The sequence below is a fragment of the Rhipicephalus sanguineus genome, chromosome 5, assembly GCF_013339695.2.
Source record: "Rhipicephalus sanguineus isolate Rsan-2018 chromosome 5, BIME_Rsan_1.4, whole genome shotgun sequence".
NCBI classification, from domain to species: domain Eukaryota; kingdom Metazoa; phylum Arthropoda; class Arachnida; order Ixodida; family Ixodidae; genus Rhipicephalus; species Rhipicephalus sanguineus.
In genome coordinates this window covers 164,320,601-164,333,089 of record NC_051180.1, presented here as the reverse complement: position 1 = coordinate 164,333,089, position 12,489 = coordinate 164,320,601, and the positions used below count along the sequence as shown (strand labels likewise).

The window sequence follows — 12,489 nt, the reverse complement described above, 5'->3', positions numbered from 1 at the left end:
ACGGTACGCAAATACGGTAAGGCAGTACGGTACCGCTCCTCCTTTCCCGGTCGTTGAGCGGCCAAAGCACAACCAGCGGGAAAGGAGGAACGCTACCGTACTGCCTTACCGTATTTGCGTACCGTATTTCCGTAACTTGCTAAAAGGCTCTATTGACTATTGTTGGGCAGCAAATTATCGAAAATTACGCGTTGATATCAATTACGCCTGTGGAAAATTTCTTAGAGTGTATAGCGCTTTTTTAACACAAGACAGAAGATATAACAAAGCGCTGTCCCGTCTTCTCTATAGTAGCGCTTTGCCACGTCTTCTGTCTTGCGGCGTCGTTTCTTTTTTGTTTTTTTTTTTGCGATAAAAAGCATCTAAAAGCGTGTAAACTATGTCTTCACACCAACTAGCCCGCCAATGCATCCAGTTGAACTGCATTTGTTAAAATGTGTTCCAATGGAATTGTTTTCTATTAATTTAGCTAGACATACTTTTAGAGTGCCCAGTCATGAAGAAACAGCGTGGTTTATTCAGACGGGGACGATAGCAAAAAGAACTACACAGAGAGCATGGCATCACCAGATAGCGCATGAAGGCTCAACATGTATCAATAAGCCATCTGCGTGCTTGTCACAAAATTAACCGTCATTTCTAGACGAGCACGTGTAGTAATGCCAGCAATTTAAGTTACGCTTCAATATTTTCCCGTCGTTACTATATTTTTCCCGCGACTTATGTACTTCAGGTGTGCATTAAATTTTCAGTTTAAAAAAAGCGCTCATATGTTCGCATCATTTTTCTTGGTTTTGTATCCGTCTGGAGAAGTCGCGCTCTTTCCGCATTAGTGTGCCTAACGAACTAGCCCCAATATTCATATTACTAAGCAACATTTCCAGATTGAAAGAACGACGAATCCAGCCTCGAAAGTCGTGCACCATTCAAATGTTTTCAGTCCCAGTGTGTGTGTTCGTGTTATTTTCTCCTCTTCTGTGCGCGTCCTTCAAGCCTGGGTTCGTCTTTCTTTCGAACTATCTACCAACAGGCCCAGCAGAAGACTCTTCTGCATGTCCAGAGTGCCCCGTTAACGCCGTAGCTCTCGAAGGTGTACTGGCACGATCTTGAGACATCGCAAAAGGGACATTTTTCGTTTCCTTGGTATGCGGTGTAAACGCTCTCCACACATCGGAGTCGGATAACACGTATACAATGTTTTAATTTGACGTGTTCGTCGCTGAGCATCTGCAAGCTAGCCTCACTGCAATATACATTATCCCGACGAGTCAACACAGTTCTCCCGGGTTTGCGAACTCTGCGTCCTGCATGCAGCCTAAATCGCGGAAATCACTGTCAGGGTCACTGGACGACAATTCAATCATCGTTGTTTATGTGCACCATGAGCAGATGGATTTGCCGCTGGTGCGTCGCAAGTTTCTTTAGTCGCGTGACGTCACACTGCTATGAAAGGTCACTGAGAAGCCACCCCCTCGATAGCGGTAATTAAAATACATTCGATGCATTCCCAGCCACCACAATACTCGTTTGAGGTTTCTCGACACAAGTATTTTTATTTAGAGCAAGAACTCGAAAATGTCTAACATTCGTGTCAGTACTCCTTCAACACGTTTGTCCCGTAGAGCAGGCAGACATGGGCACACTCAGTCAGCTGGTGACGGTCGTGTGGAAGGAGCTGTGCGTGCGCGCCATGCTTCGCCAAGGCTGGCTATCGCTGTCCGAGTGCCTGCTCGGACCTCTGTTCTGCCTTGTGCTCCTGCTGACCACGGGTCCACCGTTCGCCGACCGGCTCCGCGATGTGCCGCTCAGCAGCATCCAGCTGGTAGACTGGCCGTGCACGGTGGTCGACAAGCAGCTGATCTTCCGACGGGTTGCGTACGCGCCACACGCACCCTACTCGATGCGCCTCATGGAGGCCACCTTTCGCGAGTACAGCCCCGTCGAGGGCCTCGTGGGCTTCCAAGATCCGCAGTCAGTCACCGAATTCGCTCGCACCAGAGCCAACGATTCGGACGCATTCGACCTAGTCATCGTGTTCGACAACCTCCGCAAAACAGTAAGATGCCTCAACTCATTTCTTTCTTTCTTTCTTTTGCGGATAGCATTTACGTTTTCACACGGTCATTGAATCACCTGTTTGTGATTCAAAGATGATTACAGTGCGTTGCTTGGTTGGTTGGTGTATGGGGTTTAGAGTCCCAAGGTGACTCAGCCTAAGGCAGACAGCTTAGTGGAGGGCTCCAGATAATTTCCACTGCCCGGGGTTCCTTAACGGGCACTGCATTCGTGCAGTACCCGGTTCCTAGCATTTCTCCCTCACAGCCGTCCAATTTCGCTTCAATTGAAATTCGAGCTCCACGGCCTTGATTGAACCCCTGTCTTTCGGATCAGCAGCTGAGCACCGTAACCACTAGGCCTCCGCGGCGGCCCTCATTATAGCCGCCCATCAAGCAAGTTGTGCGAGTTGGCAATGCTTGAGTGCCTCAGGGAAATTGTGTTTAAGCTAATAAAATCAGTTGTAATCGTAGCACGTCAGAAACACGATCTAAAATGAGACAATGGAGGCATCCTATGAAACCATTTAGGTTGTTATAAGGAGAACATTTTGAGAAGGCGTGATCGGTGCATTTAAAAATCGCAAATCTGAGCCCAACTACACTGTAAAAAATATTTTGTGAAAAAAACAGAAATTGTCAGGCAGCTCTCTTGCCACAAAATTTCTGTAAAGCTATGTTTTCTATTTTGAAGTTTTCTGTGTTTTAACAGATTTTTTTTCTTTTTACTTTACAGAAGTTTTCTGCATAAACACAATGTTCAGTTTTGCGTTAGAGAAAAATACTTGGTTTTCTGTTTGCCTTCTTTCTGTTATTTTACTGTTATTTTCTCTTTTACAGTACAGAAATTTTATGTTTAAAAAAATGTTTCAGTTTTCAGACACTGAAAAAATCTGTTTTCTGTTTTCATTTATTTGTTATTTCGCTAATAGTGTCCGTTTTCGTTTACAGAAACGTTATCTATAAGTACAAGTTCGGATATCGAGTCACAAAGGCTGTGTTTTCTGTTACTGCCTTCCTGCTATTTCATTACTGCATTTTAAATCGGGAACATAATTTTCATGCATAAAGATCAGCTTATATATATTGTCATAGAAAAGCATTCCTCATATTAAAAAGTAGTTACGTCACTTGTACAAGCGATGCGCAAAAATATTTTGTTCAGCCAAATGCAATGGCAAAAATACCATTATATTGCGTTTGCATAATCCAAATATATTCCAATTTTTTTAAAAAATTACACCATCTCCCGCTAAAGGGGACCATGAGGCGATGCGAAGCCGGAGCACTTGCACGATCGCGTTCCGTTGGCGTTCGTTGGGCATGCTATCAACCTCGCGTCGTGGAACGCGAAGAGGGACGCTACGCGCGTCGTATCTTCCATCTAGCCTGGCCGTTAATTCTCACAGGGCGAGCGGGGAACGCGGTCGACAGGCGGGCGAGAGGGGGGCAGCGTGGGAGAGGAGAGAGAAGCGGAGGGGACGCGCATGCGCTCGAGCTCATCGCGGCGTTGCGCAGGAGAGAATTTCGGCATGTCTAGCCCGCGTTTCAGAGGAAGAGTGGAAAGGGGGAGGGGAGAGGGGGAGAGGGAAAGTGGAGAGGGGAAGGGAAAGGGAAAGTGGAGAGGGGAGGGGAAAGGGTGAGCGGAGAGGATGTGTGTGGAGAGGGTATGCGCATGCGCAGTAAGGGTGGTCACGCCGCACACCACCACCACCGGATTGAGCTGCGCCTTAAGATACTTCGCATCTAATAATATCTGGGGTTTTACGACCCAAAACCACGATATGATTATGAGGCCCATCGTAGTGGAGCGCTTCGGAAATTTCGACAATCTGGTATTTGTAACGTGCACTGACATCGCACAGTACATGGGCCTCTACCATTTCGCCTCCGTCGAAATGCGACCGCCGCGGCCGGGGTCGGACCCGCGACTTTCGGGTAAGCAGCCGAGCACCGGAGCCACTGTACTACCGCAGTGGACATAATGAACTTCTTGGAGCTACACCGGCGAGGTGTTGCTTCCAGCACTCTAGTAAATAACGCAAAAAACAGGCACGTTTCAGTAGATTCTCCTTTCATTGTAAAAGAAACGAATCTTTATTTAAGCACAGGAAATGCTGCATGTAAACAGCTTCAGAATAACGAAAACTGCGTACATGTTGTCACCGCAGATTCAAACTGGTTTGGAAAATGTGTAGATATACCGTATTTACTCGAATCTAAGCTGGCCCTGATTATAAGCCGACCCGTGAAATTCGCAAGGCCAGAAAAAAAAAACTTAATCATTGTACTCGAATCTAAGCCGACCCCCGCCCCCACCCCCCACTTTCGCAGATCGTTTTTTCGAAGAAAAAAAAAACATCGGCTTAAATTCTAGTAAATACGGTATATTCATAATGACACTGCAAATTTTTTGTTGTAACACTTAGCATTCATAGTCTCGCAGAGCTTTGCTTAAGTTGGTCATTTGTGGTGTGAGGCGGTGCTGCTTCCTTGACTTCTCAACCTTGCTCCCTCTGTCAGGGTTGAGTGCTGCGGTTGCCCTGAAAACGAATAATGATACTTTTAGTGCACCAGGATGTTGCATGACTATGCTGAACATAATGGGCCACACTGAGAACAGCATTGATTATGTTGGTAGAGCGCTCAAAAAACCCTCGCATTGCCTCTTTAAGGTTTGTGTGGAATCAGTTAAAAAAATAACCTCATGATCCAGACGGAGATTCATTTCTATAAAATTGCAATATGGTTCATACAATGTCATTTATTGCAGTGTAAGGACTTTAAAGGAAATAATGCTCCTCATAGAGGAAGGTTCATGTGTTTTTAAACACTCGCCCAAATACAGTAAAAGCTCATTAATTCGAATTTCACGGGTCCGGTAAAAACGTCTGAATTAACCGAATGCCCAATCATTGAGAGTATCAAGAAAAAATAAACAAATTACTATTACATCAATGCATTTTCTTTTTCTTGATGAATGCGCAAATCCAGTGCTTATTTTGCATAAGAGTAAAAGCCACAATTCCTGTCATTAGGTTCATCGTTCACAATGAAACCGCGGCCCAAGACCCCGTGTATTAAGCCGAAACGTTTTCTCAACCCGTCCCTTATTACGTACCTCCGCGAGCAACACCACCACGCTCACGTGATAATAATTTTGTCGCCGAAAAATTGGCCAGCAACTGATCGTTTGTCCATCGGAATGTAACAAGCGAGTTTTATGTGAACTTGCGGAGTGCCGCTGAATGTCCTCATCTTCAACAGCTTCCACCATGTATGAGCTTTGCGACATTGCGCGCGCATAGCCCAAAGTCAAAACAAAGCTACCATGCTATTAAACAAAACAAAGGTGTTATTAAGCAATGCATGTGCTTGCTGGGACCAGAGAACACCGCTGAACTATCCGATTTTTTTTAAGTGCACACGCATGATTGCATGGTAGGCACTATGGGTTTCACAATTTAGATCTGCTAAAAATTACACTGAAACCATTGTAGCGCGATAGACCCGGACAAAGTGGATGATGGGACATCAAGGGCACAATTTTCGCCATGGATTTTATGGCATTGCCCAGACAATCAGGGAAAGAACATACTCATCCTAAAGCGCATGCGTGCACATGTTCTCCACTGCAAACAGTAAGAGATATGAAAAAGTCGTGTGTAGCTATAGACGCCAAATAAACTTATAGACGTTTTGCTTACAGGGAATTCTCGCTTGACTGCACCAATCCTCGTCGGTCCTTTGTTTACTGTTTCTCTTTCTGCGTTGTGCTAACAATTATGGTATACCAACTAGCCCGGGCCCACACCTTGCTTCGGCAGCAGAACTGCATAAAAAAGTGCTAGCTCTTATTTAAAAGAATGAAAATTTTCATGTTACTTGGTGCCCCTTCGAAATCCTCATTAAACAGTGATTAAAATTACTTCACACGTCAACCGTTCCATATACTAACGTTATTATTTAAAATCTTTCATGACCGCTCAGGATTCCCGTAGACAGTTTTACGCTTAAGCTGAACATTTCCATTTAGTCATACCCTCTATCAGAACCCTCATTGACTTAGCCAAATGGGAGTGTTGTATCAAATATTGGAAGTTCCCCAGTCCTTGTCTACTTTTGTACTAACTAATGTGGCTTTATCTAAGTTAGTTGCATGAATCTTGTTGAAAAAGTCAGAAAAATCACATTAAGTTTTGCCTTTGTGTGTACTCCAGGGTTAGGCCGACCTCCTTGCGGTATTCAACAGTAAAAGCGAAGTGTGTAAAAAACATCAGCTTGAATGCCTGGCACCGTGTGGTGGATTAGATCACAGCATGGGTATCAATACAGATGGTAAATGCCCCGGCAGTCAGAAAGTTCTCTCCTGGAACAAACTATTTCCTGTTTAGAAATATTTAGCAATATATTGCAAGTATACCTAACAATACCTTCGGCAATAAGGTACCTATGGGAGCACGGCACGTCTCCGACGTTTTGTTCACTTGTACTGGCCTGCAATATTAAAAGTTATGAAGTTAATTATGCGATAAGTAGCCATTAAAACACCTGTACCCTGAAGTTCAAACAAGCATACGAAGACAATTAAAAAGTTAGACAATATTTTTTATTGAACTACAGACATTGTAGATGTGATATAAAATAAAAATAAATAAATGCTCTCAATAGTAGAAGGTATTTTAAAGCAGCGAACAATTTGAGGAGCAGGCCACTGTCAAATAATCCTCTTACCTTCTGGTAGCTCGAGATGCAGCACCACCTTAGGGCACTATAGCATCAGTGCCAACTTAGTGTGGTCCATTAGTTGTGTCTTAGCGCCGGTAATTTGGGCTTCCATGACACACAACCATGTAAATCCTTTTGGACTTCGTTTTCTTTACAGTCCTATTTTCGTCCTCGGTATCTCGTAGCACTAGCTCAGAGAAGGAACTCTCGGGACACTTTTCTGTACTGTTCTATGGGCACTTCATGCAGAATGCATTCATGTTTTTGTGCAGTGTGGCATACTTCATGAAACGTGGCATAGTCGTCTTGGTGGTACCACAGAGACTGCAGACAAATCGCTGAAATAAATAAAAGAACTGCAATTACCGAAAGAAATATAAAAGTATGTTATAACGGTAAGCACTTCTGTAAAGCTCTAAAAAGAAAGGAAAGGAAGCTAATGCCTGTCTGTAACAATCATTTTTGCCAATTCAGAGAGAATGAATATTTAACAATAAATGCTATACCTAATTTAAACATATTCCTAATTATTTCAAAAAGCCTTTAAAGGCATGCGCATTTGTACGGACGTGAGACTAAGCATGCAGACGAATAACACCTGAGCCCGTGGGCGCGCTCAGTGAACCTCCATTGCAGAAAGTGTTTACGCAAGAAATCAACAATGCATGCGCAATGACGTTCGCAATGACGGTTGCTTCGCGTCGACTATTTCATTATTTGGGCTAGCGAGCCACCAAGTTGCGATTTCTGTCACACTTTTTCGTTACTAGGAATCCATTTATAAAGGGCACGTGGTGGAGAAATTTGTCCAATGATCTGTATCAATCTGGGAAAACTTGCCACCTGAGATGGAGCAAAATGTCCTTCGTTTTATGAAAAGCAGAGGGTCAATTGGCTTTTATTTTCTGCAGGGCCGTAACCAGAAATTCTTTTCGGGGGGGGGGGGGGGGGGGCTTCACCCGCTCTTTATGTATGTTCGTGCGTGCATATATACACATGCAAAATCTAACAAATAATGGAGGGGGGGGGTTGAACCCCCACCGTGGTACGCCAATTCCTGCCTATTACGTGCTGTAAACTAATATAGCATGAAATTTGCTTCTCCGCAAAAGAGCAACACAATATATATGTTCAAAATCTATTGAATATTGGGAATGTTTATAAATCGCAGAGCATTTCTGATGAGCAATTCGCTTCATTCAAGGAGTGATGCGCTTAAAGGAGTAGATGTTATTTTGTCAGTGGTAATACTAGCGTACCTACAGTTTGTCTCGCATGGCGTCATTTGGCAGGGAACAGCGCCGTCAAATGAACAAAGCCCATCTGTCGCGGTAGCATAGCTGGCAAAACACACAGACCATTTCGTCATATGCCAGTCGTCTGAGCAGTTGGGGAGCCGCTGTTATCTGCCAAGCGGCTCTTTCTGTTGCCTGCCTACATGTCCATAGGGCGGAGGTATAGAACGGATGTCCTTCTAAAGCTGTCGACGAAAACGTGCGCATGTCTTTTTTTTTTCGGACGCCCTAAACCTCACGCGCGACAGAACGTGCGCCTCAAAGAGCTAAAAAACTTTGCGTTCAGGGACGAACACATCCCGTCACTTGGTTGCGTCATTCAAAATTTGTGTCGGTACTTTTGTTCAACGATGGAAGTCTAACTACTGCCGCCAAGCATTGGTGAAGAAAACGGGCGAGAGCCAACGAAAGATTCATTCGCCCTTCAATACGCCACTAAATACAAAGTCCGCCTGTCCGGAAACAGGGATAATTCAAAGGTAGTCACGATCGATGTCCATAATAAGCCTTTACGCACGGCTAGAACAGTGGCGTAGGCGTTGGTGGTCACTGAAAGATCACATGTGACATGTGCCACGGTTAACCGCCTGTACTACGAGCGCACTTGAGCCTACTTTCCAGAGGTGTTCACGGCTTCACGCCGTAGTGTGTAAACCACGGATAGCAACCGCGTATCTAACATGAGCTTCAGCAGAGAACACGCCAATCCGAAACGCGCCGAATTTCTCCTACCGAAGAGAAGACGTGCTCCACCGCAAAGCAGGCGGAATGCGATGACGCAAGGTAGTGCGTGTACACGTCAAGCCCGTGCCCCATTGGCTAGTCACTCGAGGTATCAGTTTACCGAGTGGATGTGCCCCACACGTCCATTCGGTAAACTAGGTTTACCTAGGTTATCTATTGCCCGCCAGGAACTTAAAGCTTCGTAAGGAAGGTCATCCAATGATACTACGCCAAGAAGCTATGCGTTCGCACATTCCCACCAGCAATGTTCAAGATACACAGCATTATACAACCAAGCAGAACTTATCATATATTGATCACTACAAAACACTAAACGCCGTACATCGAGCCACAACATCATTGCTCAGGGCCATGTTCACTATGCAGGAGAAATCTACCTATTACACGCAGATAAACACACAAAAAAAGGAAACGTTTGCACTTTTATTAAAAAAAGAAATAATTATATGCTCTGCAACGTCGCTCGGTTAGCTGAGTTAGTTACACGCACTTCATTAGTTTTTAGAGAAAGTCGGGCCAAGCATAAAAATAAATAGGTGCAGAAACACAGAATACACAGGTTTGACGTAATAAAGAAACAAAGCTGGTAAGGCAAACAAATACCTCTCATTATTCTGTACAGCGAAACCTCGTTAATGGCTGTCTGCAGAAAACGCACATGAAGTGCGCTGCGAACGCTCAAATATGCGCTCTGCAACCGTCCAAGTAAAATTCGCATACCTTGACGTACGCTGCCGCTACCAGCAAAGAAATAAATGTGGTACAACAGCAGGCGTTCCCTCAAGCATCCACTTACAAGGCCTCTTCAGTATTTCTACCGAAGCATGGAAGGAATTCCGGCTCTCGCACAACGTTGTGGTCGCGCGCGCTGCCGACGCAACGCTGAATTAGAAACTACGCGAGATCGAATTTCGAAAGCGGGCAGGCATATGAACGAGCTCTTGTTTTAAAGAAGTCTAGTGAGAAGCAAACCACCCACCTTTCAATGACAGACGCACAAAAAGCAGGAGCAGGAGGGTGCCGTAGCCGCGCTTTACACTACAGCTATGCGTAGCCGCGCTTCGACGTGAGCGGTAGCCATCTTGTAAATGTAGGGGCCCGCGAGGCATGAACGTAGAACCGCAGAAAAGGCTCTGAATATTAATCAATCAAAATAGCATTGTGCGAGAAACCAGAAAAACATGAAATGTTATTTCATGGACATTTGTAGTCTTTGAAGTATTTAAAACTGTGGAGGTTCACTAATGAGCCCTTTGTTTCGCTGAAGGTCACGAATAACAGGAAACTTCGGTTTCTCTTTTTAACAGATTTCCTTCATGGCACATTTACAGAAAGTTTCTTTCGCGGTACAGAAATCTCATGTATTTTATCTGTAAATTTACAACTATTTTTACAGTGTAGAGTGCCCAATATCCAAGGCGACACGTTGTGGAAGCTCTCGGGCACATCTGGAAATGCGGTAGTCTCGCAGTGACGTGGTGATTCTTGGTTCATAAAAGGGTAAACAACGGAATAAAACCCAGATGGAGCGAAATACAAGGAACGCCTGCGTAATTATATTTAGGTGCACGTTAAAGAACCCCAGTTCGTCGGCCGCCCCATTTCTGTTAGTCGCAGCTAAAATGGCAGCAGATACGATATTTCTCTTTTACACTATTTTTTGCTCGACTGATATCGTATAATAGAGTGCTTGTTATTTTGATTGTTGCATTATTCAACTTTTCATAACCGACGTATCCTGATTGATGTGTAGTCCCCGTATATGTCCACGGGTGAAATGAGAAAATATTGAACTGTGTGTGTGTGCATGCGAGCGTGTGTCTGTGTGTGCGTGTGTGTGCGCGTGTGTGTGTGCGTGCGTGTGCGTGTGTGGAGGCCGCACGCCTGCGACCTCCATGGGCCAAGTGACGAAGTCCCAGTTCACTTGTAATGGATCAAATAGGCACTGCTACAAAGTTCATAACGACGGCATACAAGAACGACACAGACGAAGCGCATCTAACTAATTTAATAAAACGAAAAGGCAAAAACGGGTAGGCAAGGACATAAACATAAAACACACAATGGTCTCTCCTTTTATAGCAGTGCACACCCCTTTTTGTCTTTTCGTTTCATTAAATCAGTTGTTACACGCGCTTCGCCTGTGTCGTTCTTGTCTGCCGTCGTTGTTAACATTGCAGTGCTTCGTGTATTATACATGATGTTCCCCCTACACTCTTAATGGCTGCCAATTAGCTACGCTTAAACGAGCAACATAACAGCGCATCCATCTCTCCCCAGGGTGCAGTTGCTTTCATCACAGATAATCGCAATGCCTGTGAGAATCGGCGCATGTTAAATGCATAAGTCCGTAGAGCAGTTACACTACGCGGGATACAGAAAAGTATATTTATTAGTTAGGCGAAATTTTAATGTTAAATGAAGAAGGCACTATAACCACAATGAATTTTGTTCTGCTCGCGATTTGTGCGGCATTCAAATCGACTTTGACAAACCAACAGGAAGAAGTCATGCGACCCTTAATATGGTCCGACATTGTGGAATGTCAGTATTTCTTTAGCCAAGTGTATTATAACCATAAAAGAAATATCGTGACACTTCGGGAAGAAAAAAAAATGTGGCAATCGGCAGTAACTTAGTGAATGCGTTCTAGGGTGCGTCTTAAGCATCCTACTACTACAGCGGAGGTGAAAAATCCTTGAACCGGGGGATGCGCTCGAGTCAACGTTTCGACGAATGGTCGTTTCTTCTTCAAGCGTCAACTGTTGTCGTGAAGAAGACAAGACCGCTTGTCGAAACGTTGGCTGCAGTGACACAACCTGTTGAAGGATATTTCACCTCTTCAAGCCGCCATCCAATCGTGAACCTATGCCTTGTTTCAATACCACTGTGCAGGATGATAAGCCTCCGGAGGATCTGCGTTACACACTTCGTTACAACACGAGCCGGATGTACCTGCTCGACGACCGCGACGACCGGCGTGGCTACTACCCGCTGCGACGAGACTACGTGCTACCACTGCTGTGCTTGCTGGGTGACAGCCACCTACGTCTCACGGCGCGTGCGCTGGGCAGGCCGGAGCCGCGTTACCCCTGGCGAACGCGCTCCTTCAGCACCGCCCGGAAGCCCATCGTCGTGATGCACCGGGACTTCAGCGCTCTCGCGTTCGAGCTGGGCGTCGTGTGGCTGCTACTCAACTACGCCGCGGATACAGTTCGCGACAAGCGTCTGCGACTGCGCGAGTTCCGGCGCATCATGGGCCAGACTGGTTTCGTTTACTGGTTCGAGGTTAGATGATTGACACGTTTAACACCTCAGAATGCTTTGATGCGGAAGCTTCATGAGACTTATGCAGCGAAAAATCAGGAGACCTATTCTCGATGCATCCATCTAATAAACATGTGCACTTGGCGCCCCATTACAGTATTAGAACAGTAACGTTACAGTTACAGTACAGTAACAGAACGCTTCAACAAACTTGACAAGTCTGTCCTTGCGTATGAGCGTGTCCCAGATGCTTCAGAACGATGCAGGGTATGTGTACCGGCCTTCACAGGTGCATTAGACGGGCGGCCACATTAAACCTAATTCGAGGGCGAAAGCGATCTCAGAAACAGAGTTTCATGTACGGCCTCCGAGATTCGCGCGGCCAAAAGCGGATCTCTGGA

General features: G+C 45.2%; 1 protein-coding gene across 1 annotated transcript; it reads left to right on the top strand.

Annotated features, from left to right (window-relative positions):
- Positions 1 to 1,628: 1,628 nt before the first annotated feature.
- On the top strand, positions 1,629 to 12,118 carry LOC119395055 (uncharacterized). Its single transcript, XM_037662349.1, has 2 exons — positions 1,629 to 2,056; positions 11,717 to 12,118. Exons 1-2 carry the CDS (start codon positions 1,634 to 1,636, stop codon positions 12,116 to 12,118), a joined length of 825 nt encoding a protein of 274 aa, XP_037518277.1. The 5' UTR covers positions 1,629 to 1,633.
- The last annotated feature ends 371 nt before the right edge of the window (positions 12,119 to 12,489 follow it).

Coding starts and splice junctions, on each gene's coding strand:
- LOC119395055 (XM_037662349.1), top strand. CDS start 1,634: ATGGGCACACTCAGTCAGCTGGTGACGGTCGTGTGGAAGGAGCTGTGC. Junction 2,057..11,716: donor TCGACAACCTCCGCAAAACA/GTAAGATGCCTC, acceptor ACCACTGTGCAG/GATGATAAGCCTCCGGAGGA.